The sequence below is a fragment of the Medicago sativa genome, chromosome 4 (assembly GCF_051527215.1).
Source record: "Medicago sativa cultivar Bolivia chromosome 4, Bolivia_mono, whole genome shotgun sequence".
In the NCBI taxonomy this organism is placed as follows: domain Eukaryota; kingdom Viridiplantae; phylum Streptophyta; class Magnoliopsida; order Fabales; family Fabaceae; genus Medicago; species Medicago sativa.
The window spans coordinates 87,256,177-87,282,310 of NC_140752.1; the positions used below are offsets into that span (position 1 = coordinate 87,256,177).

Genomic DNA, 26,134 nt, shown 5'->3' on the forward strand with positions numbered 1-26,134 from the left:
TTAAGTAACGCTTTCATCATTTATCTTTTTATTTTCCCGATTTCATCCTTTATGTGACAATCAAGAAACAGTTTTGTCCTTTATCTTTTTCTTTTCTCGATTTAATCTTTTATTTTAAAAAATGTGAACATTGTTATCCTTTTTTATGGAATTTTTCAATGAAATTTGAGTTGTTATGTTTGTATGATGAAGATTTGAATTTGTTTATGAGTTTGATGAATTTTTTATAAATTTTTTAATAAATTTTTTTATTTTGTTTTGATAAAAAAAAAGATAACAATGTTGACATTTTATAAATAGATGACTAAATCGAGAAAAGATAAAGGACGAAAATATTAACTAATTATAACATAAAAAGAAAGATAAATGACGAAAATGTTACCTGAAATTAAAGTTATGAGACGAATTATATAATTATGTCATAAATCTTTTAGAACTAGAAATGCAATAAAAAAGATATTCGAACAATTTGTTTTAAGAAGGATCTTTGAATGATTAAAAGGACACAACCTCGTTGATTCGTCCAAGACATCAAAAATCTTAAGCAACCTTGATATACACCACAACATGGGGTTGGGAAGTCCTTCGTCGGAATACCATATTGCAAGTTGCAATAGATTTGACTTGTTTTGCGTTTGTCCTTTAAATAGAAGGCACGACAATAAAAAATATGGAATTTCCGTTAATGATTGGTTTCTCAGGAATGACGTTAATGATTGGTTTCCCAGGAATATGTGATATGCCTCACGAAGCATGAAATAAGTCTAAGATGATGCAAGCAACTTTATCTTTTGAGCACTCTATAATTCACTATTTAATTGGATCAAATCAATGCACGTCCCACCATTTTTTGAGTTTTATTTCCAATGTATAGGTCTCACATTTAAATCAATAAAAGAGTGAATACTATAAAGAGTGCTCAAAATAGTGTAGATACTAGATAGCATTCCTCACAAGTCTAATGACGCTTTTTGCTAAAAAAAAAAAAAAAAAAATTGACGCTTTCTTGAATTTAATGATTGGTTTATGGCTATTACTGTTAGAATGACTTTCCAGGAAATAATCCAACAGTCAAACTTTTTTTTTTAAAGAATCCAACGGTTATACTTAAATACAGAAACAAATCTTAAAAAAAAATATCATCGACATTCTCAGGAATGTCATCAACATTCTCTAAGATTCACTCTATTATAAACACAAATCACTCCAAAGCCACTAATCATTTTACAAGTGCTCACGAGCTTAGAGCTTCATATAGACAATTTAAGAGAAAATACTGTCAATTTCTAAGCCCTTTAACCACATTGTTCGCTTTTCTTTTCTTATACTAAGCAGAACTAAGAACAAATTAACCTCGTAATTACTTTTCTTTTATTGTAATGTATGCAGAACAAACACTTCATGGCAAAACCAAATATCAAAGTATATGGTCCAAGTTATTCGGCTGCGGTCAGCGACCAGACCAGTTGGCAGAGAGACCAGATTATATTAGGACGTTCGACCCTAAAAAATAAGAAAAATATAACACAAAGAACTTCCAAGAACAGACTTCACAGAATCATCTGGTGAAGAGAACTCACAGCTGCTTATTTGATCATCATATCCAATGCATAACCTAACCAGAAAAAGAGAAACCGGGAAAGAAGAGAGTGGGAAGAGTGAAAAAAAGGGGGGGAAACCTTAAGATGTGATTCACAAACACAAACATAATGTCTATGTCCTCGAGAAAGGAAAAATCCTAGAGTTATCCAGCATCTCTCATTGTCGTACTTCGCCCGGCTCCTCTAAAATGAGCTCTCACTTTAGAGGACAAAGTAAAATAGTACGACCATTAATGAGAAAAAAATCAACTGTTGATATTTTAACACAATCAGGATTTGCAATAGTGCAATACATATACAAAATATTATCAACAGTTGATTTATGGTTGAAAAATGAGATCACTTACTTTACTTTGTCCACCAAAGCAAATTGCTCAAAAGAGCTAAAACCATTAGCAACAACCTTATATTTTAGGGCAAGGATCCTCTAAAGTGAGTAAAGTATAAAGTGAGAAAATCAACTCGTGATTGTTTTGATGTACCCACAATATATCCCTTTAATTTGTTAATTAACAGTTGATATTGCTAACTTTACACTCTAAAGTGAGTTGCTCACTAGAGTTGCATAGAATTGCAAATAAGTGAAATATGGAAACATCATTGTGAACATGAAAACGAAAAAACTAAATAAAAGAGCTACAAGGCTGATGAGATTATATAAAGGCAGCAACTATGCATACAAGTGTTACTGAAGAACCTACACATATAGCTTGATAACCCAATAGTTTCACGGAGAGTTACCTGTTGAAATCATTTGCATTTCAGCATTTACTTAAAGAATAAGCTGTAAGTCAGCCAATTGCTCAAACACTACATGACGTAACTCATTGCAGCAACATCCAGGTTCAGTTGACCTTATATCGAAGCTTTACCTAACCATGACAATTGCTTGGAAAAAAGAAGAAAAGGAAAAGGGGAAGGAAAAAAAAAAGAAAAAAGAAGAAAAAAAGAAGAAAAAAAATGCAGTAATTAATGCACGCACTGAAACATAATACAAAGTTAAGCAGCTCTCATTGCTCCCAACACTTATCGGGGGGAAAAAAATAAGACATGCTCTGAACCATAGAGCATCAGAATCTGACTGCATACCTTCATTTATACAAGAGAAAATCAACCCAGCAAAACTGTATCTCAAAGCTCCAATAGATTTCAATGTGAATATAACCTGCATTTGTTTTGGGTATAAACATGCCCACCGTACCACAAAACATGAGTAAATGAAATGGAACCTGAGGTGGGCCACAAAAGAATGTGGCTCACAACCATGATCATCACTAGTAGATTCAGTTTAAACATTATTTCTACCCTTGGCCCAAAAAGTTTTAGATGTATAAAAGGATCTCTGCGTTAATATAATGATAATTTCTGAAGGACTAGAAACCAAGAATATTCAGATTCTACCAGATTTTAAAAATAAACATAAAGACCCAAGATAGTAAATTGTGGCATCTTTAATTAAAAAAAGAACAGTATAGTTAAAATAACATTCCAACATACATCAATCAACCAGTAAAAGAAGCATGATATAGTGCTGCATGGTTGATCATAACAAAAGCGGGTCATTTCTTGAAACCTTAAATCACACCAACAGCTGTGGAATTCTACATCTGATTTTTTCCAACCCAACCTGCAAAAAGAAATAAACAATCGAAGATGTTCATAAGCCAACAGAGAATATTCTTGGGACCCAATCAAATACTCTCTAAGCATCCTCTGATAATAGCACTTTGCCTAAGAGGAACAGTCTATGTTGCATCCTTAATTATAATATGCTATTATCCCATAATCATTAACAGGTGCAAAAATCTTCAACCATAAACAAAACCATATTCTGTGCAGTGCTTTTTCTGATAAGATTATGCTCTAGTGACGATAAATCATATCAGCCTCCAGTAATGCATCTTCCCTGATCAGCCTTTAAAAGCAAGGAATTTTGATTATCCTCTTTTTTTAAGTACTCCTCGTTTGAGGTGAAATAACAGAAATCTATACTTATAGCTATATTGTTGTCAAAAGCCAGGTAGAAACTTTGAAATCATTGAGATCCACCATTCCTGTAAAGCACACAAAAAGCAACTTAGCTTTAATAATAAACACGTAAATAATCAAATTTGTTCTATAATTAACATTATTGGCTATTACCAGGGCGAGCTTGCTTAACATTTCCCACTTCTGACTTCTTCAACGCATTTCCACCCTGCATCAAAGAATAAATAAGCTGAGATTTGGCAACATCTAACCTTTTACATGATTAATGTCAATGTTCAGCAGTAGGACTTGCCATACCTGAGTTATCATCAGCTCCTGCATTTTCAGTCCACCCATTGAACTTTGTGTTCTCATTCTCAGAAATCAGTATCCCATTAGCATTCATGATTGTTAAGTCCTTCACATTTAAAATTGGTTCCTGTGTGGCATTTTCAAGATGTTTTGAATTTCCTTCACTTGTACCATTTTCTCCATCACTTATATGGTGCTTATCTCCTGCAGATCCAGAATCAAATTTTGTTTTTTCTTTTGATTCATACTCTTTGAAATTTATTGGGGACGGCACACTCCCATCATCATATTGCTGGTGATTTTCTGATTTTGATTTAGATAAGGTTTTCTCTTGATGCTCTGATCTTTCATCTTTATTTTCATAATCATCACCGCAGTGATGCTTGGCATTAGGAGACTTTGACCTGAATCTTGTGTGTTCAAAATCGCTCTCGTCTCTACGTGATGAAGTGCCTCGTTTGTCATGCTTACTTTCTGATGATATTGACCTAGAACGCCTTCTATCACGATGCTTTGATTTCTTATCTCTATTTTCACCAGACTTACCTTTAGAATGATGCTTCCCTTCATCAGACTCTGACCTGTTACATTTTGTATCATGATGTTTTGACTTTTCATGTTTGCGTCCATCCTCTCTGACATCAGCCCTGTCTCTAATTTCAATAGATCTTGATCTGGAGTGCCTTTTATCACCATGCCTTGATCTTCTACTTCTGTTCTCATCCGATTTTCCAGACAAGTGACGCTTATCGTCCACAGATTTTGACCTGGACCGCTTCTTATGCCTGGATCTGCTTTCATCCACTTTCCGTGGGGATGATCGCCTCCTCTGAGGCTTCTCGCCTACAGATACGGACCTGGACCTCCTTCGCTCTCTATGTTTGGGTATTTCGTGTAAGATTTCTTCGTTTTTGTCAGAGGAGTTAAGCTTATCATCTGAAGATATTGACCTTCTACTTCTGTTTTCTTCAAATTTATCAGACAAGTGATGCTTATCGTCCACAGATTTTGACCTGGACCGCTTCTTGTGCCTGGGTCTGCTTTCATCCACTTTTCTTGGAGAAGATCGGCTCCTGTGAGGCTTCTCATCCACAGATACTGACCTGGACCGCCTTCGATCTCTTTGTTTGGCCTTCTCATTCACGGTTTCTTCATTTTTGTCAACGAACTTAAGCTTATCATCTGAAGATCTTGACCTCGAGCGCCTTCTGTTTCTTGCTTTCTTTTCATCAACCTTCGGAGAAGACCTACTTCCTCTGCGATTGCTTGGAGAACCAGAATCAGCACGAGACTGTTTCCTTCCTCTATAAGATGAACTTCCTCCATGACGTTTTGGAGAAACAGGGGATCTCCTTGCATGAGGACTCACACTCCTACTTCTGTTTCTTCTCGAACCAGATGAATGGTTATCAAGAAATCTGTCTGAATCTCGTCGCCTGTACCTATCACTATGTTCCCTGCTGTCTCTATAGGACCTCCATTCCCTTTCATACCTCGAATGATGATGGAACCTCAATGGAGACCTGGACCGACGAGCCTTAGAATAGCGGGGAGGTGAGTAGGAACGAGACTTTCTCCTTCTGTAATTGATAGGAGATTTTGACTTTGATCGTGATCGTTCAGGAGGAGGGGAAGGTGATCTACAAAAGGGAATTGAATTTTAGCTTTAGAGAGACCTTTGAAAACAAAAGGCAATGTGATAATCGAAGATACACAATTAAAAAAGTTATGTTAAACAAGATTTTGTCACCATAGTTTATTTAAAATAAAACATGATTGATATAGAATTGCCGATTGCCAGGCCAACCAACAATATGTCACTTCCTTCTTACCTTTGCTGCCTTCATCTTCTACATACACAAATTGTACTTTAACAGAATTATGTACTTTAACAGAATTATTAACCACACCGCTCTTGAGTATGAAACCTAAAATAATTGTGCTAGTTACTAAGGCATGAGCATTATGTACTTTAACAGAATTATTTATCCAAATTGTACGCCTTTTTGTTCACACATAAGAAAAACATATCAAGCAACGTGGAATTTTCCCCGGTATATTGGTGATGGTGCGTATTATTAATATGTAGCTACAAATTTATTATTCTATAGTATCTGGATATTTGAATGTAGTATACCGTTCAGCTTTGCCTCATGCTTTGGCACCATCATTGTATTAATATATTTAAATGTAGTATACTGATCTACTTAACCTCATCATGTGCTTATAAAATAAAGTATTTCTCTTAAGGAATAACAGACACCACCAGAGAGAGAGAGAGAAATGCAAGGAGCAATGTATAGAAGGGACGTGTTATTCGCGGCAGTCTTAAAAAGCAAAACAATTAGGGTTTGCAGTTTGATGCATGTGTAACTTGACAGGCTTAAACACGGGCATTTAAGGCTTTTTTTTGCTTAATTTGTTACATCTTAGTTTTTCAAGCACTGCATAATGAGTACATGATTCCTAAAATTCATATGCAGGGCATGCTACTAAAAGAATATCAAACAGTTACAGAATTAAAAAGAGTTAAAAGAAATTAAACAATGAGCAAAAAAAATAGTACTCCCTCCGTTTCAAAATGAGTGTCACTCTAGGAAAAAAAATGATTCGAAATGAATATCGCTTTCAATTTCCAATGCAATATTAATTACATCTTTTCAATTGTACCCCTATATACACTACTCCCAAAATAGTACTTTTACTTTGCATTTATGATACTAAAAAAGACACCAATATTTTATAGGGATAGTTTGGTAAAATGACTATTCTGTTTCTTCTAATCATTGTATTTCTTAATATGTGTGTAAAAAACCTTAAACGATATTCATTTTGAAACGGAGGGAGTATAAATTATCATTAAAACAACCAACAAAATATCACACCTGGATTTCTGTTTCGTCTCTTTTTCTTCAATTTCAAGTCCATCAGGATTCAATTTCTTACTTATTTCTAAAGCTCGAGCTGCAGCTAAATCTGTGGCAGATTTCATGGTTGCAGCTCGGTTAGCAGCCTGCTGGGCAGTCATATTTTGTTGCATAATCAGTGCTTGCTGGAATTGCATCTGTTGCATGGCAACAGCTTGCTGCATCATCAAAGGAAGAGAAGATGAAGTAAGTGAAGAATTCATAGTTGGTTTTGGTGGAAGTGATTTTGCCATTTCAACATTCAAAGGACGCCCCCCAACATCAATGTTGTTTAATGCCATAGCAGCAGCTGCCTCTTCAGGTTTTGAGTATTCTATATAAGCAAAATGCTTTGAATCAGTTATTGTACATTCAACAACAGTACCACAGAAACCAAAGAGTTGTTTTAGCTGTTCCACAGTGAGAAGTGGACTAAGATTGCTAACTTGAAGAGTTTTCTTCAACACATCCTCCTTATTGGCTTTATCAGGTGAACCTGATAATGGTAGCAAAATCAGTGGTAAGTAACAACTAGAAAGAGTAAAAAAACAATAAAAAAAGAATGTCAACAAAGTCACAACCAAACACAGTGCAATATCAAGGAATAAAGTACTCCTAGCTGGGAAATGAAGAATGTACCATCAACATAAAACAAAAATTAATATAGCACACAACATACCAGCAGAATCTTTTGCTGACTGAGCTGCATGAGCTTGAAGGGCTTGGGCAGCAACTATTGCCTGAGCAGCAGCCATTGCAGCAGCAGATGGTGCCATCGGAGCCTGGCTAAGTGTTCCCATTGAAGTTGTCGCAGCTAAGGCAGTCATTAGCAGATTATGAGGTGGGTGATTCAAATTACAATCAACTTTTGCACAGCGCCCACTCAGGTAGTCACGACAAACTTCCCCGAGTGTGGCCCCAATTCCTGGCAAAATAGCACCTCCAGAAGCTCCAGCAACAATTCCTGGAATCATTCCCAACAATCCTGGGAAAGCCCCTGAGACGGAGCCAGAGTAATTCGGCATGTTGGGCATAGTTTGATTAACCATATTTGGATATGAAGATGTAGGAGCTAAACCCAGCAGCCCTCCATTACTATTACCTACAACAACAAATCAAGGAATTGAGATTTGACTACCATAGAGATTATTGAGCCAAAAAAACGGATATGCGTGTACTGTGTAGCAATAAAGTCATCTTTATTTATTTTTTAATTCAAGATTTTAAGATCCAGCATAACCTAAATCAAGAATGAAAATGAGTGACTTTAGCAACAAATCCCGTTATCCAAAATCAAGGAAACTTTCTTTTTAACTTTGGTATTTGTTACTCTATTTAGATTTAGGCCATAGTGTTTCCTTCCTACTCATAAGAATAAACAAAACAAACCAACTTATACATATAAAGGAGAAACTAATAAGAACTGGTAGTTATTAGTCTCAGATAGCGCCACGTAGCATCCACCCTCAAAGCGACCGCTACTCTGAATTTTTTTATACATATTAAATAGTACATAACACAGTTTGTTCATGAAACAGTTAGCCGTAGTTAAGGCCACAATAACGGCCTCTACAGCAAACTATTACGCTACATATTTCCAATAGTATGCCGCCATAGCACTCTATTGACAACATATAAAGAACAAGTCAAAAGAATCACATTGCAGGTATACATATTTACATTCACATACAATAAACATTTAAGCAGAGGAGTTTGTTTGCAACTAAAGATGAATACCTGCACTGAAAAACACAGGGAATGGACTACCATTGATTGGTCTGCCATTACATTCAACATTAACCATATAATTCCCTCTCTTAGGCACCACATAAGTAACCGTATAAGTCCCATCCCCCATATCCTTCACAATCCCTTCTTGATCAGACCCTCCAACACCCAAACCCGGCGTCACTTTCACAGTAATCTGCGCACCCCCAACCGAAACCTTCCTCTCATTAGCATCCTTAGTCACCACCGCGAACGAAGAAGCAGCACAGGCCGTTCCTCCGGCAATTCCAGTACCAGCAGCAGTACACTTGGAAGGATCCACCGGCCCAATTGGCTTATGAGCCAGATCCTCATAATCATCGGAATCACTATCAGAATTTGATGCTCTCTTCTCATGACTTTTCACCAAACCCTTAAAAGTTGCTTCAAAAGCGGCTTTTGCAGCGGCGTCTTTCTCAGCCTCGCTCTTGATCTTTGCTTCTTCGGCTTGTTTCATCCATACCGGTTTCACAACGGCCAAACTCCGATCAGCCATTAACCCTAACAACGAAAATTGACGAATCTTCAATTGAATTTTTAATTGGTAAAGTAAATAAATCTTCAACTGAACATAGTATTGAAATTGGAAGAATAAACCCTAGAATTATGGAAGAAAAAACCCTAGGGAAAAAAGGTGAAAATAAATTGAAAAATTGATGTTAAATTTGGAGAAATTCGAAAGAGAAAAGAAAATTGAGCAGAGAAAAAGGGACGGAGGAAGATATATGAAAATTTAATCGAGGAATTAGTTTTATTGGGGAAGAAAACGTGATATGACAGTTTATGGTTTGAGGGAATTAGAGAGTAGCGAAAGGGAAGAGGGGTAGAATGGGAAAAGAGAGAGAAATAGCGGAGAAGTCGTTCATACCTGTCGATGTGTGGCGGCCAAGTTTGGTGATGGAGGTTTGGGACGAAATCAATCAATGAATAATCCTGATGCACGACGCAAAGCAAAAGTGTCAGTGTAATCTATAGTATACGAAAGCATATGCGTACGTCGTTTTTGCTTTGCTTTTTTTTGATTAATAAAATACCACTTGCACAAGGGAAAAAATATTCGAGCTTCAATTAGCAAGGATATTGCATGTTACATGCTGAAGTCAGGTTCGAACTTCAAACACTCCATTTCGTCACGTTTAAAATGTGTGAACTTTAATCATTAAATTATTGGGGTAATAGTCACTTTGATCCCTGAATGTGTAACAAGTAGTCATAATAGTCCTTTAATGTATCAAAATTCCAAAATAGTCCCTGATTGTCTACTTTGTTAGTCAAAATAGTCCCTAAAGCTTAAATAATCCCTTAATACTCACAATAACTCTTTTGATATAGGGAGTAAAATGACAATAAGTAAGTACATATAAGGACTAATATGAAAATAAGTAAGTCTATTGAAGGACTAATATGACAATATTAACGAAATATTTTAATATTAAGGACTATTTTGACTAACAAAGTGCATAATCAGGGACTATTTTGCAATTTCGATATATTGAGGGACTATTGTGACTACTCGTCACTCATTCAGGGACCAAAGTGACTATTTCCCCTTAAATTATTTGATCAAGAAAGCAAAAAACACTTGGATATTACTTCCGATTAACTGTTTTGTTTATTATGAGGTTAAACGTGGTTTTGGTCTTTGCATGTCTCTCAACTTTTAGTTTTGATTCCCTAAAATTTTCGATTAACTTTTAATCCTTCAAAAGTTTTTCATCAACACTTTTGGTCTCTAATATCAAATGTCTCTGATGGTGGATGACGTGACAGTGTCACGTTGAGAAATACGAACCGGTGGCACTAAACAGAGAAAATTGAATTGATCCACGATCACATAACCATATGAATCGTGCCAATCAATTTGGACACGGAGAAAAACAAAATCCAAACCTATATAACGACAATCAGAAAGAATGAAAAGACGAAAAACCCAAAACCTATTAAAATTTAATTACAAAATTGTTACAAAAAAAATAATATTGTGTGTAATAAATATTCATTTTCGTCTATGCAATGTTTTCTAATCTATTATATATTTAAGTCTTAAATAAAAGTAAAAACTAAAAGTATATTTGAAAAAAAAACCAAAATATTTCATGTATTTTTTTAAAATATAAAAAGTTAAGATACATTAAAAGTGTGATCTATTTAATAAAATTATACAATAATAAAAGTAAATCAAAATATAAAATAAAACGTATTATTAAGATATAAATGCTTGAAAAATTACTATCGGACACGAAAAGTGGTGATTTGCTGGACTTTCTAAGAGAGAGATTGTTATTGTCTATTATTGATTATAAAGAACAACTAATAGTTGAACGACGCAACACAAGACAACTCAACGTTGTTCATGGTTGTTATGTAAAGACATTTAAACATGTGGATAATCATATTTTGCTAAGTGTTGATGTTATTGTTTCAGATTCACATGTGTAACATCTCATCTCACCGTCTTCACCCTTGCCTCTTCCATCTCTTATGTCTTCAACGAATTAAATCATAACATTCACTTTCAATCAAATATTTTATTTTTCCCCTTTTTTGATATGCTCAATGATGGTTTTTTAACTACCAAATAACTCATTTCATAAGGTGCGAAGAAGGAAGGTACAAATCCTTAATTACACATTTTTTTTATATAATGTGCATTTTATTTCATAATTGCACATTTTATATTTTTCCTTTTTTACTAACAAGATCATTTGCGTTACTTTTTCTTTGTTTGGATTGTTTATGTCAGATAATTTGATTCTACTTCTTGGATTTGCAATTGATTCATTCAACAAAAACATTTTCTATCTATAATTTTGATTCGTGTGATATTCCCGTGACATTACATGGGGATATCCACAGACAATGTAACTGGACTTGTTCTTGCGGTTTCTTCAAGCATTTTCATTGGCACTAGCTTTATTGTTAAAAAAATGGGTCTAAAAAAATCCAGCACCACAGGAAGAAGCGCAGGTTCACCTTCTTGAATTAATGTGCTTAATCTTTGATCCCTTAAATCTTGATTTGTTATGAATTGTTGAATTCTCAATTGTTTTGTTTTAATCAATATTATTTTTTTGATTTGACCAGCCTCGGGAGGGCATGCATATTTGTATGAACCTTGGTGGTGGATTGGAATGGTATCAAGTATGTGATTTTGCAGGTTTTGTATTTCTTTTTTTGGTTACCCTCTTCATTGAGTTACACACACATTATTATTTGTGACATATTTTGTTGGATGTTAGATATAGCAGGTGCATGTTATGTTTTTTTTTTCTTCATGCATATGTATGTTTAGGTTAAACATATATTTGATTCAAAATAACTTTAAACATTAGAGTTATTTTATTTTTCATTTAATGTGTGTGATCCCTCGACTGCATGATTTCGTGTTTTCCTCCGTGAGAGAGAATCTGAATCCTTCCGCTTCGTGCTCTGCAAAATTCTTTATTCAACTATTGATGAAATATTGTTTTATGTTTGTAAAAAGAGTTAAAATATTATGCTAATGACACGTTGATTGTGAATTCAAACGTCTCTATAAATTAGTTTACTGCACTAACACTTGAATTATTAGAAGAGATATATCATATCAATTACTTAGCGGCCTTGTCAATATTTAATATACGGCATTGTCAAATAGATCTTATTGATGGAGTTATTTCATCGTAACCTCGTGCTCTTCAGCTTCAAGAAGATCATTGATATCTCGTTCAAGATGTAATATCTATCTGCATTAATAAAAGCACGTGTATTTGAATTCCTTTTAGATGTTTTACATTTTAAATTGCTTAGTCTCTATGGTTTAATCTCTAAATTGTTTATTCTCTCATGCGGTGATGGTTATAATTTCTTAACTATAATGGAGATTAATTTTGCTTCCATATGTTAAGTTGCACCGTGACTTATGACCAAAACCATCTCATAAAGTAGGAGGATATAATTTTGTTTTTCTTGTTTGATGAAACTTAAGAAGTTTAATATTGAAATTTATTTTATCTCATAATATATATATATATATATATATATATATATATATATATATATATATATATATATATATATTGGAATATTTTAGTCAAACAAGAGCCAAGTTTCAATATATGCATAATTTATATTAATACAATGATATAATATTCTAAAGAGTTTCTCAATAAAATTGACGGTGTTTGCATCTAAATTTAATAACGTTTCATCTCATCAACTAACTATACACATAAATGCTTCAATTTTTACAGTGATTGTTGGAGAAATTGCCAATTTTGCAGCTTATGCATTTGCACCTGCAATACTCGTGACTCCTTTAGGAGCTTTAAGCATCATTGTTAGGTAAGAAACATGAAAGTCTCAAAACATATATTTTAGGACGTTTTGTTTTATTCAACACAAGTATGGATAAACATCTTCTACCATATATTTAAATTGAATTTCTGCATTAAAGTAGTTGTAAACACATACCACGATGCAGTGCAGTACTAGCTCATTTCATATTGGAAGAGAAATTGCACATCTTTGGCATGCTTGGATGTGCTCTTTGTATGGTGGGATCTACAACTATTGTTTTGCATGCTCCACATGAAAGAATTATTCATTCTGTGAGGGAAGTGTGGCATCTTGCCACAGAGCCAGGTATTTTTAATCGTTGATTATTTAGTTTCAACATTTTATCTCATTGATTCATCGAAAAATATCGTCAACCGACTCTATAATTAATGATCATTACGAACATCTTGAGTGTCGAGTCACGCACAATCATCAGTCACATACCACAAACGCATGACACCAACCATGATCTTATAAAAGTACCATAAATATAGATAGAACCGAGATGTGTGAAGACACGCTGTCCTCGATGATTTCTTCATCTAAGAAAAAATATCAGACGATTCAATAGAACAAAAAAAAAATACATAAATTTGACACAGTATAAAAAGTAGTTGGAGTTTAAATTAAAAAAAAACTCCTAAGGTTTTTGCCAACCACTGAGTAATGTGTGACTCAATTTTTAATTTTTTGAAATAATATAAAACATCCAACAATTTTGTCAAAACTCAAAGAAGAATGATATACGAGTAGTATAAATTGTGACCTTAATGTATTTGACTCGTTTATTGATAACTAAACTAACAATCATTTCTCTACTTATTGAACAGGTTTTATTGTCTATACTTGTGTAGTTGTGGTTCTAGTTTTTGTCCTCATTTTCTACTGTGTTCCAAGATACGGCGAGAGACATCTTGTCGTATACGTTGGAATATGTTCTCTCACCGGCTCACTTACGGTATTGATTATATTCTAAATACTCATGCGTTGTTCATAAATATGTATTATGTAAACTCAATGGCGATCATTGTTACATAGGTTATGGGTGTGAAAGCAGTGGGAATAGCTATAAAACTTACAATTGAAGAGACGAATCAATTCACTTACTTCCAAACTTGGTTTTTTACCTTGTTTGTGATAGGATGTTGCATCTTGCAGATCAACTACCTGAACAAGGTAAGTTATGATGTTTATGATGTAAACGAGTATACTCAAATTGAAAACAGACACATACATAATCGGCGTGACATTTGAGCAATGTTACACCGTTGAAAAACAATTTAAAGAATGGAAATTACAAAATTTACTTGTGGTTTAAAATTTTATATTATACAGATCATCAATGTAAAATTTTACACGAATATAAAATTATTTGATAAGTAATTAAGACCTATCAAAATCAACAACATCCAATAAATATCCAGAAGACATTATTCAAGATGAGTCCCGCTAATACATCAAATTATTTAAGATTTGCAAAGAATTTTATATGGATGATCTATATAATACAAACTTTCAAAACACTATTTAGTGGCACAATATTACTTAAACAATACACTGATGTGTGTGTGTAAATAAATAAATAAATTTATCTACTTTGATTATAATGTTTATGTACTCTTAATATGACATGTCATCTTGTTTATGTCATCAATTTCTAATGATCAGTTAAATTTCGTTTATACATTAGAGTTTTCTTTTTATGGAAATATAATGTTGGAGTCACGACAGTGAGTACATGGAGTTTATCGTTATAGTTTTGGCAAATACATTGTATTGATATTTACAAAAAAAAAAAAGGTCTAATTGCAATTTTGGTCCCCATATTTCCACTCACGATATTGGTCCCCCGTTTTAAAACCGCTAAGTTTGGGTTTGTTTTTCATACCTTTTGACTCAAAAACTGTGATATGACATATTTTAAATGACTTATCACACAACTTAATGATGCCGACAGATAAATAACCATGAAATCATTAGAAAACTCCTTAAAAACATCAATTTAAATATGATATATCACCATTTTTAAGTTAAAAAATATGAAAGAGAGACCAAAACTGTGTGATTTTAAAATAGGGGACCAATTTCGTGAGTAAGTGAAAATAGGTGGATCAAAGTTGTTATTAAACCAAAAAATATTGTAGCAATATTTATTAACTTTAAAAATATGTTTCAGGCCTTGGACACCTTTAACACAGCGGTTGTATCACCAGTTTACTACGTCATGTTTACATCACTTACCATCTTTGCCAGCATAATCATGTTTAAGGTCTCTCTCTCTCTCTCTCTCTCTCTATATATATATATATATATATTATTTGGACACATGATAACCCACAACAACAACAAAAATGTTTGATCAATAAATAGATCAACCGTATAAATGAACCAAACAACATCATTATGATACATAATAAATCAATTGCTCAGAGATGCCAATTATATTTAAGTTATTTTTTTTATGGTTTTTCTTAGATTTTTTTGCCTTCTTGCACTTCCAATGACTTATGAAGCACTTTTACAAACACCAAAATCATCATCACTTGCAGTGACACATAGACAGAGACACTGAAAATAATTTGAGAAAATGATAAAAATTAAATATTACACACATTAATACCGTTTGAGGGTCAACCATGCACTTTCAACATGGAGTGTTGGTCAATTCAAAAAAAAAACAAGAAGTGTTGGTGGTGTGACATATCTAATGAGTGAACTATTATATTGATAATTGTCTTGTGAGACTTGTCCGGATTACTAATGATCTCATCTATATAACTAATATTCTCACTATATTCATTGAAAATTTGCAAATGGATTGTGATTCTTAATTTGTTTTTATGTATTTTTTTTCCTGTAGGATTGGGACTCACAAAATGCATCACAAATTGCTACTGAGTTATGTGGCTTTGTCACAATTTTAGCAGGAACGTTTCTCCTTCACAAGACAAAAGATATGGGAAATAAACCAACTGAACAATCTCCTGCTTCTTCAACTCCGGACCGAGCTAATACTGATAATAACCCAAGCACATGAAAAATGCATGAATTTTTAAACTAGGCAAGACAACAACTGTCTTTCATATTTGTTCTCAAACTAAACAAGTTTGAAAGAAATGATGAAGGCTACGGCATAGTATTTCACAGAAAAGAAGCACATGGAAAGAGTAAGTGGCATTGTCCCATTTAAACAAACCCATAATGTTGAAAAGGACAAAACGGAAAGCAAAATGTGAATGTGAATGACTAAAGGAAACATTTATGAAGAAAAAAAAATCCGTATAAAAGTATTTCAAACTAGGTTGTAATACTTTTCTTTTCTTGTTATGCGACATTGTTATTTTTTATGTGCAATTTTGAAGTGCTAATAGCCAAAATATAATATTCATTAATTGATAAGTTTGAACTGGAATCTTATGATAGTTTTTACTGTGGTCTTCATACTCATACACTTCAATGTCATCATGGAATAAACACGTTAAAGTGTACACCTAGCAATCCTAAGCAAAAAGAAATACTGTAAAGTGTAGCAATACTAAGCAAAAAAGAAATAAAAAAACGTGAACAGCAGGATTCGAACCTGCGCGGGCAGAGCCCACATGATTTCTAGTCATGCCCGATAACCACTCCGGCATGTCCACTTTGTTACAATATCTTGTCTTATTACTTTATTATTTAATAAATATTATTACAAATCAGTTGAAAATTGAAATATTATTATTATTCCGAAAAAATAATAAATAAAAAAAGAATTTGCTGAAATTTTTTCGATCTCAGCTTTGATTCCACACTATATGCTATACATTTTCTCGGGAAAAATTTCACTTTCCGGGAAAATCACTGATATCTTTCTCTTCGCTTGAATTTCGCGATTTTCGAAAAGAAACAATCAATTTTCAAAAATTCTGGAATAAAAAAAAATAAATTCAAACGATTTTCACGATCTTCGTGTACTCGATGCAATCAGAATTGTTGGAGGAAGAAGAAGAAGAAGATAGCGTTGGGTTTTGGTGCCAATGATTCCTCCAAGAAGGAAGAAATGGACTGAAGCAGAAGAGAAAACCCTAATCGACAAGTATGGTGAAATGGTTACCGATGGTTCTCTCGCGAAGATGAGAACTCGCGAGAAGAAGTTTAAACCGATTGCTTGTTATGTGAATTCGGTTCATCATGTTCGCGATCCGGTGGTTTATCCTTGGCAATGGAGTTGGAAAGATGTTTCTACAAAGGTGCAGAATATGAGGCATCAGTATTTGTTGGTGAAGCAGAAGATCAAGAAAGGGGAGTTTTCTGGTGGAGAGTGTGATGGGAGTAGTGAGTTTGATTGGATGGAGGGGTTAACTCATTGGTCTAATTTTCTTAGGTATAAGGAAGTTTTTGGTGATGTTGCACTTGTTGTTGGTGGTGGTGGTACTGAGCACGGTGGAAATAATGAGTTGTTAGGATTTGGGGACGGCGATCGGGGAGATCGAGATGGGTTTCTTGGTAGTGGTGGTGGAGGAATGGATATGGCTGAGTTTGGGCATATGGGTCATTCAGGGGATGGGGATGGTGATTTTGCGGTTGCTATGGATGGAGTTGATAATGAGGTGATAGGTTTAGGGTTTGAGTATGAGGCTGAAGATGGGGAGGTGAATTTTAATGGGAATGGAGGGATGAGAGAAGATGCCGAGAATGGTTATGTGTATGAGGAAGGGGAAGTGACGGGTTCGAATTTGAAGAAGAAGAGGAAGGTTGTGAAGGGGATGGAAAAGAAGATGTGGAGGGTTTTTGCTAACCAGTTGGGGCAGTTGAGGGAAATGGAGGTTCGGTTTGAGCAGCGCGAGATGGAAAGGGAGCGCGAGAGGCAGAGGAGGGAGAGTTTGCGAGCAGAGTGGGAAAAGAGATTTGAGGAGAGGGAAAAGGAGAGGGAGGAAAGGGAGAAGGAGAGGGAAAAGGTTAGGAGGCAGAGGGTGTCTGAGTGGGAAGCTATGGAGAAGGAAAATGAAGATAAGGAAAGGAAAAGAAGAGAGGAGGAGTTGATTCGTGAGAGGGAACGGGAAGAGAGAATGAATTGCAGGAGGCTGGAATGGAAGAAGAGGATTGACGATATGCTAAATCAGCACCGAGCAGAAATGGGACAAGTGCAGACTCGGATTCTTCACGAACAACAGAATCTTAGCAGCCAATTGCTCGGTATATTCTCGCAGTGGACTGCCCAACCTGCTGGCCTATCGGATCATACTAGTGCTAGCAACCATTATCTTTCACAAATGATGCAAAATTTGCATCATGTAAATGGCATTGTTCATGAAGACACTAGGGTTGAGGGGGATAATCAAGAAGATCAATTCATTGTTGATGGATAATTTATCTCTGCCATTTTTGTGTTTCCTTGCTGAGGTGTCCAGGAACATTTCTGTCGCCAAAAGTGGCGTAAAATGCACATATTGTTCAATGCATTCATTTCTGTAATCTCTTCGATTAGGTATTGTTGTATACTGTGTCTAGTTTATTTATAATATCAGTGTAACTAATCTTCTATAATAATGATGCATTTGGTTCCCTTTGTATTGAACAATGAAACTGTTAGTGTAAAGGTTACATTTTTTGTCTAATACATGTTTTAAATGATTCTATTTAAGCTCTCAATTCTTTAATGCACATAAACTGAAGGAGTAAGTTTCTATCAGTTCTTTAATATGCAATCCAACTCATTGCAATGCCAATGCAACAGCAGATACCATTCTACAATCTAGAGCGCTGCATCAATTTTTTGTAATTGTTTCCTGCTATCATTTGACTAGTATTAGTATAGGTTAATTATGGCTTTGTTTTCAGTCTCATAGACTTGAAAAATGTGTTACTGTGTGCTTAAAAGAATGCAATGTGAAGGGAAACACAAAAAAGATATTGAGGGATCTATCTGAGTTTATATCTACTTCATTTAGTTCCTTAATTTTTTACTATTATGAAGTTTCTGTGCTTGTGCATATGGATCATGGAATCTCGTCTGTAATCTTAAGTTACTTCATCTTCATTTTATGATTTATTGTATTCGTTTTGTATTTTTGGTTTATAACATTATGGTAAAGAGAGCTAGGAACCAAGTCGTCTCAGCCTACAAATCTACCACCCTTATCTCTACAGTTCATCCAGAACAGCAACTATTGAATCTTATCTGGAAGTGGCGAGGACCGGAATGTATAAAGCTGTTTTTATGGAAGGAAGGTCACACTTGTTTAATAACCAAAGGCAGATAAATAAATTACCATTGTGGCAGCACAAGCGATGGGTTTAGTTAGGAGTCTTGCTGTGATGAATGAAATAAAAGGGAGGTCTCATAGTGCCATTCAATCCACAATTAGCTGGAGCTGTCCTGATGAAGGTACAGTGGCTTTAAATAGCGATGGTTCGGTAGCTGGCCTGTTGGGGACAGTAGGCTGTGGTGGTATACTGAAAAACAGTGACGGGAATTTCATAGTAGCGTTTGCAGCAAATATCGGGACTTGCTCTGTGGTCCAGTCAGAGTTGTGGGGGATTCTACACGGCCTTCAAGTTGCAAAAAGTAGAGGATTTTGGCGAGTTCATGTAGATTCAGATTCTGCCGCAGCTATCAATCTGATTACAGAAGGTTGCAGCAGAGTACAAACTGCTCATCATTCATCAATTAGTTCATCCGATCCATCTTATGCGACAATTTAGAGTCTGTAGTGTGGAATTATATTCTACGGGAGCCCAACCAATTTTTGCTCCCTATTATTCACCAAAAAAAGAAGCAGCAGCTAGGTACCAAGTCGATTGATAACTTTACCAGAACTTTTGCTTGTTATATATATATATATATATAGAGGACATATATTATGAGAATAGCTATCTTATATGAGAATGGTGAGAATGAATCACAACCATTAGATCAAAAATGGATAGATGAGATTAAGAGATTCATTTTAAACAACATGTTTGCACTTCCTTATTCTATCCTCCATCCACACTCACGGTTCATCTTCTCAAACTCACTTTCTCATGTTAATGTTAATCCATCTCCTAACATTCAACACAGGCTTCCTAATTAATGATGATTTCTTTCTTTGATTCGATATTATTTTAATGTTTTCTTGGAACAACCAAAGTCGGCAACCGCCGGCGGAGACAAAGCAAGTCAAAAACACAAGCGACGGCGGAGACCGTGGTTGCTGTCGGCCTTGAAGTATGGACGCCCCAACGTTTCTTCTTTGCGCCCAAAGGGTCGCCGGAACCACCACAGGTTGCAGTCGTGAGTCACAGCTGTTGTTAACCTTAAAAATAAGGGTTGTTGATTAATTTACTTGAGAATCCCCAATTTACTTCCATCAAATTAGCTTCTGTTCACGACATATATTTAATTTTTTTGATTAAATTAATAATTCAATTGAAATCTGCAAAATATTAAGAATGCCCAATTCATAAATTTGGATTTAACCTAATGAAATTGAGACAATGGAAAACATGAAATCAATTTCAATCAAATACACAAACGACAGAAGAAATATAGCAGACCAATATTTCAATTGTTGAAATTGTTGTGGGGTTATCATGAGCGGAAGGTGAAACAAAGAAAGAAGAAGGGGAAGGTGATGACTGATGAGTTTATGAGAATTAACAAAAGAAAGAAGAAGTCGTGTGGTATAATTTACTCTCATTTGAAACCAAAGGCGACGTAAACATAAATGGCGGAGAGTCAACAAATGAAATCTGGGTTGAAGAAGATGAATTGGGTTCATAAGAATTGATAGAACAAGGGGAGACATATATGTGACTTTTTTAATTACAACCATTTATTTTTGATCTAATGGTTGATAATCATTCTCATCATTCTCATATAAAGTAGCTATTCTCATAGTATATGTCCTATATATATATATATATATATATATATATATATATATACTCATCTCATCTCTTGCCCCTAATAGAGAAAGTCCTTTTATGTTCGCCCTTCATTGTACGCATACACTGATACACATAAAGTACATAAATTGAAGGGGATATTCACCAAATAATACCCATTCACAACTTTCTATTCTGTTTACCAGAGTTTCATATTCTCCTGGCTAGTTTTTTAAGATTAAACATGTTTTATTTTAGTGTTCTTACCTAATCAAAGTATTTGCATTGTCTTGTAATCATGTTTCCCTGCATTTTTGGGGAAGCTGATTCCCTTTATTTTTTAATAAAACTTAGATAAATATGTCCTGTTATATTTATTTTTTAATACTAGATAAATGTTTTATTGGAAAAGAAATTAATACTAGAAAAGTATGTCCTGTTTCTTGAATTTTAACAAGCTGACTCCTGTCCGTAAAAATGAAGATTATTACTATTTTTTTTAGGCTTAAATATGTCTTTAGTCCTGCACTTTCATCAGATTTTGGCATTGGTCCTTGCACTTTTTTTTGTTTGGAATTGGTCCCTGCACTTTGTAAAAATATTGGCATTGGTCCCTCTGTTAACTTTCTGTTAAAAAAAAACACAAAACTATTGGTATTGGTCCCTGCACTTTGTAAAAATATTGGTATTGGTGCCACGTGGCGTGAAATGATTGGGCCACGTGACACTCCGTTAGTTTTGTGTTTTTTTTTAACAGAAAGTTAACAGAGGGACCAATACCAATATTTTTACAAAGTGCAGGGACCAATGTCAAACAAAAAAAAATGCAAGGACCAATGCCAAAATCTGATGAAAGTGCAGGGACAATGACACATTTAAACCTTTTTTTTTAACAAACCAACGTAATTGTACATAACAATTTAGAAACAAGAAAAAAAACACTACGACTAAAAATATTTCCAAGCGAAGCTTCTTGCGATTAAACTTTCTTCCACTTTGTTTCTCCCTTTCATGTTCAATCTACATCAAAATATCATCCCACTTAATGTTAATTATCAAGGGAAATTTATGAATAATGAGTAGTTGAGTACTAATGCAGAAGAAAAAAGAAAGAGAGAGAAAATACTACTATTGCCCAAATACCCAAAGAACTGGAGTGGTCCAGTAGCCGGGAAGGGGCCTAGAAGTGCCAACTACTACATATACTCCATCCAACCTTATTCATGAGAAAAAAAGAATCACAATTCGGTGATCTTGAACATAAGCAAAAGTCACAAAATACGACTATATTTACTATTGTTTCAGAACTACTTGTTACTCTCCTATTTTTTCTAAGATATGCGTGCAATGTCGCAATGCAAATTTAATGTGACGATTAATGTGGTAAATGATATTTTAGCAACTCTAACTTATTTTTATATAAAACAAGACTATTAAACTAATGTATCAAATTAGTTAATATGAGCACTAGTTAAGGAAACTAAAGAAGAAGATTTTATATTGAAAAGAGTATTTTTTAAACTTTTTAGAGTTTGATTATACAAGTTTCAAGATTTTTTTGCTATATTGGTCTCCTTAATTAATCCTATCAAGGCTGGTCCCAAGCCCGCGTAAAATAAGAGGGTTGTGATAGGCCTCGACAGCCAACCACCATAAAACTTTGTCAAATCTCTATAACATATGCATGGACCATTATTATTGTATTGGTATCCTTAACTAGTGCGTCGAATCTCTATACCATGGATTATTATTGTTGTATTGATATCCTTAACTAGTGTCCCACCTTAGTTAATTTAGGTTATAGGATCAATTACACTACACATCTTTTAATTTTTTCTATCTTTCAGTATGTTGTGGTTGATAGAAGCACACGCTTAATTTGGGCAAATGTGGGTTGGTTGGTACGAGGAGACCAGTCTTGAATGAGCCGAAGTTGACATTCATACCACTCTTTTACGAACACGCAGCCAGCAACTAGTGTTATGTGACTTGTGTCCTTCTTCACCACACCCAATAATAAATGTATTTTCTTATTACAAATTATTGTTATTATTATTACGTATAAGGTTTTACATTATTAGACAAATAATAATGTCATAGTATCATTTCATACACCTACCCACTTTCAAACATGTATATATATCGATACAATCTTCACACTCCAAATCACATCACATCATCTTTTAATCCTTTTATTTCTTTCTCATTTAAGCTGCTTTGTTTACTAGAAGAAGAAGAAGAAGAAGATGGTGAGTGTTGATGAGATCCGTAAGGCACAACGTGCTGAAGGCCCTGCCACTGTCATGGCAATTGGCACTGCAACTCCTCCCAATTGTGTTGATCAGAGTGCCTATCCTGATTACTACTTTCGTGTTACAAACAGTGAACACATGACAGAACTCAAACATAAATTCAAGCGCATGTGTAAGATATTTACATTTCTCTCATTATCTTCATTTTGATTTCTAATACCAAAGACAATGTTTGTTAAAGAAATGTATATTGAGTATACTAATGAAATTATTCATTGAAATATATTTCAGGTGAAAAGTCTATGATTAAGAAGCGGTACATGTATTTAACAGAGGAAATTCTGAAAGAAAATCCCAATATGTGTGCTTACATGGCACCATCATTGGATGCAAGGCAAGACATGGTGGTAGCAGAGGTACCAAGGTTAGGAAAAGAAGCAGCAACAAAAGCGATCAAGGAATGGGGTCAAACAAAGTCCAAGATCACTCATCTCATCTTTTGTACCACTAGTGGTGTGGATATGCCTGGTGCTGATTATCAGCTCACAAAATTGCTAGGACTTCGTCCGTCAGTGAAACGTTATATGATGTACCAACAAGGGTGTTTTGCTGGTGGTACGGTTCTTCGTTTGGCTAAAGATTTGGCCGAGAACAATAAGGGTGCTCGTGTTCTTGTGGTTTGTTCAGAGATCACTGCAGTCACATTTCGTGGGCCTAGTGACACCCATCTTGATAGTCTTGTGGGACAAGCCTTGTTTGGAGATGGCGCTGCTGCTGTGATCGTTGGTTCAGATCCATTACCTGAGGTTGAGAGACCTTTGTTTGAGTTAGTGTGGACTGCACAAACAATCCTTCCTGATAGTGAAGGAGCTATTGATGGTCACCTTCGCGAGGTTGGACTAACGTTCCATCTTCTCAAGGATGTGCCTGGACTTATCTCAAAGAATATCGAAAAGGCCTTGGTTGAAGCCTTTAAACCTTTGGGTATATCTGATTATAACTCAATCTTTTGGATTGCTCACCCTGGTGGACCAGCGATTCTTGACCAAGTTGAGGACAAGTTAGGTTTGAAGCCTGAAAAATTGGAAGCCACTCGAAATGTGTTGAGTAATTATGGGAACATGTCAAGTGCATGTGTGTTGTTCATTTTAGATGAAATGAGAAAGAAGTCCAAAGACAATGGACTAGCCACAACTGGTGAAGGGCTTGAATGGGGTGTGTTGTTTGGTTTTGGCCCTGGACTTACTGTTGAGACTGTTGTGCTTCGTAGTGTTGCTGTTTGAGGCTGCAATAATCCTTTTATTTCTATTTATTCTTAAATGATTTTTATGAAATAAATGTATTTTCCCCTACTTTTTAATATAAAGAATTATTTGTATACCAATGAACAATAATGTGTTATATTTAATGGAAATAATTTTACAAGGTTATTGATGATTATTACAATTGCAAAAGAGCATATAAAAAAAGCTAAAGGAAGATCAATACAAAATCAATGTTTATAATGTTTTGGAGGAGAACACCATCGTATGAAAATGCAAAGAATCTCATGCAGTGGTTGAGACTGACTGGTCTTTTTTACCACTAAAGTTGCATGAATTGTTTAGAGGCGCAGTGAAATGATAAACTTGTACTGTGCAAATGCAGGGAAGTTTAAATCATTTCAAGACTATTTTTGAGTTTTATAGGACAAAATATAAGTGTTTTTTCTAAAATATTTTTCTTCAAATTGACAAGTATATCAGAGTATACTTTAAGTTCAGAAGAACACGAAAAATAACTTTTTTTTTGTCAAAGAAAACATATAATCTAAGAATAATACATTTAAGTATTGTCCATTTTATAAGAGCATCTTATGCCACATTATTTTGATGTTGTCCGCCAACTTGGAGTTTTAAGATTTGGTTAATTTTGAAGGTTTGACTATTGGGTCCGTCATCGTGGAGTTCTCATCACTTCATGACTTCTAATGTTACTATTCTTTTTGAAAATTGCTGTTGACACATTGCATAAGGCTGTGGCACACATGTAAAATACGTTTTTGCCCCCTCGGCAGTTAACTGCCGAATTATGAAACCGGCTGCAGTTAACTACCGAGGAAAACTTCGGCAGTTAACTACCGAGGAAAATTGAAAACTTCGGCAGTTAACTGCCGAGGAATCCTCAAACCCTTTTTTTTTTTTTTACAAAAACCATTAATTCTTTTTATTCTTTAAACTTAAATTTTCCTTAATTAAATTTAATTCTTTAATCCTTTTAAGGAATTAAACATAATTCTTTTCATGATTTCATTCATGTGATTTTGTTGCCATAAATGAAGAAATTTGAATTTTGTTGCCATTAAATACACGATTCTTTTTATAAAGTTGTTGATTTCATTCATATGATTTTGTTGCCATAAATAAAAAAATATGAGATCATAGAATTACTACGTATTCAATCACGTTTATTAATTAAAAAAATGTTTTTTTTGAAGAATAGAAAAGTGGTTTTATTTGTACAAAAAAAAGGTATTATTGATAGAATAATTACAAATATAATTATTTGAAAGAGAGATGAATAATATCTGAAATATTATAATTTGTGAACAACAAAAAAATATCTTAAATATTATAATTAATTACTAATAATTACAAATATAATTATTCTATCATTTGTAACGTTTTTTGTTGTTGCATTTTTTTTATTGAATTATCATTTTAGGTCCATTAACTACTGAATATTATTCATCTATCATATTTCTTCATTTATGGCAACAAAATCACATGAATGAAATCATAAAAAAAATTGTGTTTAATTTCTTAAAAGGATTAAAGAATTAAATTTAATTAAGGAAAATTTAGAATAAAAAAAATTAATGGTTTTTGTAAAAAAAAAAAAGGGTTTGAGGATTCCTCAACAGTTAACTGCCGAAGTTTTCAATTTTCCTCGGTAGTTAACTGCCGAAGTTTTCCTCGGTAGTTAACTACAGCCGGTTTCATAATTCGGCAGTTAACTACCGAGGGGGCAAAAACGTATTTTACATGTGTGCCACAACCTTATGCAATGTGTCAACAACAATTTTCATTCTTTTTATATGACACTAGACCATAGACCCGTGCTAACGCACGGGTCATATGGAAGGTAATATTTGACGGTAATAAGTAACAAAATAGTTTAGATG

General features: G+C 34.3%; 4 protein-coding genes and 1 non-coding gene across 12 annotated transcripts; 3 read left to right on the forward strand and 2 right to left on the reverse strand.

Annotated features, from left to right (window-relative positions):
* Positions 1 to 1,257: 1,257 nt before the first annotated feature.
* On the reverse strand, positions 1,258 to 9,496 carry LOC146933241 (RNA recognition motif (RRM)-containing protein). Of its 5 annotated transcripts, XR_015007410.1 has the most exons (11): positions 9,423 to 9,496; positions 8,525 to 9,055; positions 7,467 to 7,889; positions 6,767 to 7,283; positions 3,888 to 5,521; positions 3,744 to 3,798; positions 3,099 to 3,655; positions 2,691 to 2,766; positions 2,343 to 2,489; positions 1,581 to 1,615; positions 1,258 to 1,503 (listed from the first exon to the last, which is right to left on the reverse strand). XR_015007410.1 is itself a non-coding variant. In XM_085704983.1 (7 exons), the coding sequence occupies exons 2-6, from the start codon at positions 9,048 to 9,050 to the stop codon at positions 3,758 to 3,760; spliced, it is 3,141 nt and encodes a 1,046-aa protein (XP_085561109.1). In that variant the 5' UTR covers positions 9,051 to 9,055; positions 9,423 to 9,496; the 3' UTR covers positions 3,035 to 3,655; positions 3,744 to 3,757. The 5 variants fall into 5 exon arrangements, 1 of the variants encoding a protein (XP_085561109.1); XR_015007409.1 differs by having other exon boundaries at positions 1,258 to 1,615; positions 2,343 to 2,473; XR_015007407.1 differs by having other exon boundaries at positions 1,258 to 1,615.
* Positions 9,497 to 11,035: 1,539 nt separating this feature from the next.
* Positions 11,036 to 16,102, forward strand: LOC146933242 (putative magnesium transporter NIPA1). 4 transcript variants are annotated; one of them, XM_085704984.1, is made up of 9 exons: positions 11,036 to 11,164; positions 11,298 to 11,521; positions 11,639 to 11,695; positions 12,787 to 12,877; positions 13,017 to 13,177; positions 13,702 to 13,829; positions 13,910 to 14,047; positions 15,048 to 15,140; positions 15,732 to 16,102. In XM_085704984.1, exons 2-9 carry the CDS (start codon positions 11,395 to 11,397, stop codon positions 15,906 to 15,908), a joined length of 972 nt encoding a protein of 323 aa, XP_085561110.1. In that variant the 5' UTR covers positions 11,036 to 11,164; positions 11,298 to 11,394; the 3' UTR covers positions 15,909 to 16,102. The 4 variants fall into 4 exon arrangements, with proteins under 4 accessions (XP_085561110.1, XP_085561112.1, XP_085561113.1 ...); XM_085704986.1 differs by lacking the exon at positions 15,048 to 15,140; XM_085704987.1 differs by lacking the exon at positions 11,036 to 11,164 and having other exon boundaries at positions 11,418 to 11,541; positions 11,639 to 11,711.
* Positions 16,103 to 16,430: 328 nt separating this feature from the next.
* Positions 16,431 to 16,512, reverse strand: TRNAS-AGA (transfer RNA serine (anticodon AGA)). Its single transcript has one exon. It is a non-coding gene; the product is annotated as a tRNA-Ser (tRNA).
* A 128-nt stretch (positions 16,513 to 16,640) lies between these two features.
* On the forward strand, positions 16,641 to 18,468 carry LOC146933244 (uncharacterized). Its single transcript, XM_085704991.1, has one exon. The coding sequence runs from the start codon at positions 16,888 to 16,890 to the stop codon at positions 18,217 to 18,219; it is 1,332 nt and encodes a 443-aa protein (XP_085561117.1). The 5' UTR covers positions 16,641 to 16,887; the 3' UTR covers positions 18,220 to 18,468.
* Positions 18,469 to 22,887: 4,419 nt separating this feature from the next.
* On the forward strand, positions 22,888 to 24,411 carry LOC146933245 (chalcone synthase 1). Its single transcript, XM_085704992.1, has 2 exons — positions 22,888 to 23,143; positions 23,263 to 24,411. The coding sequence occupies exons 1-2, from the start codon at positions 22,966 to 22,968 to the stop codon at positions 24,252 to 24,254; spliced, it is 1,170 nt and encodes a 389-aa protein (XP_085561118.1). The 5' UTR covers positions 22,888 to 22,965; the 3' UTR covers positions 24,255 to 24,411.
* The last annotated feature ends 1,723 nt before the right edge of the window (positions 24,412 to 26,134 follow it).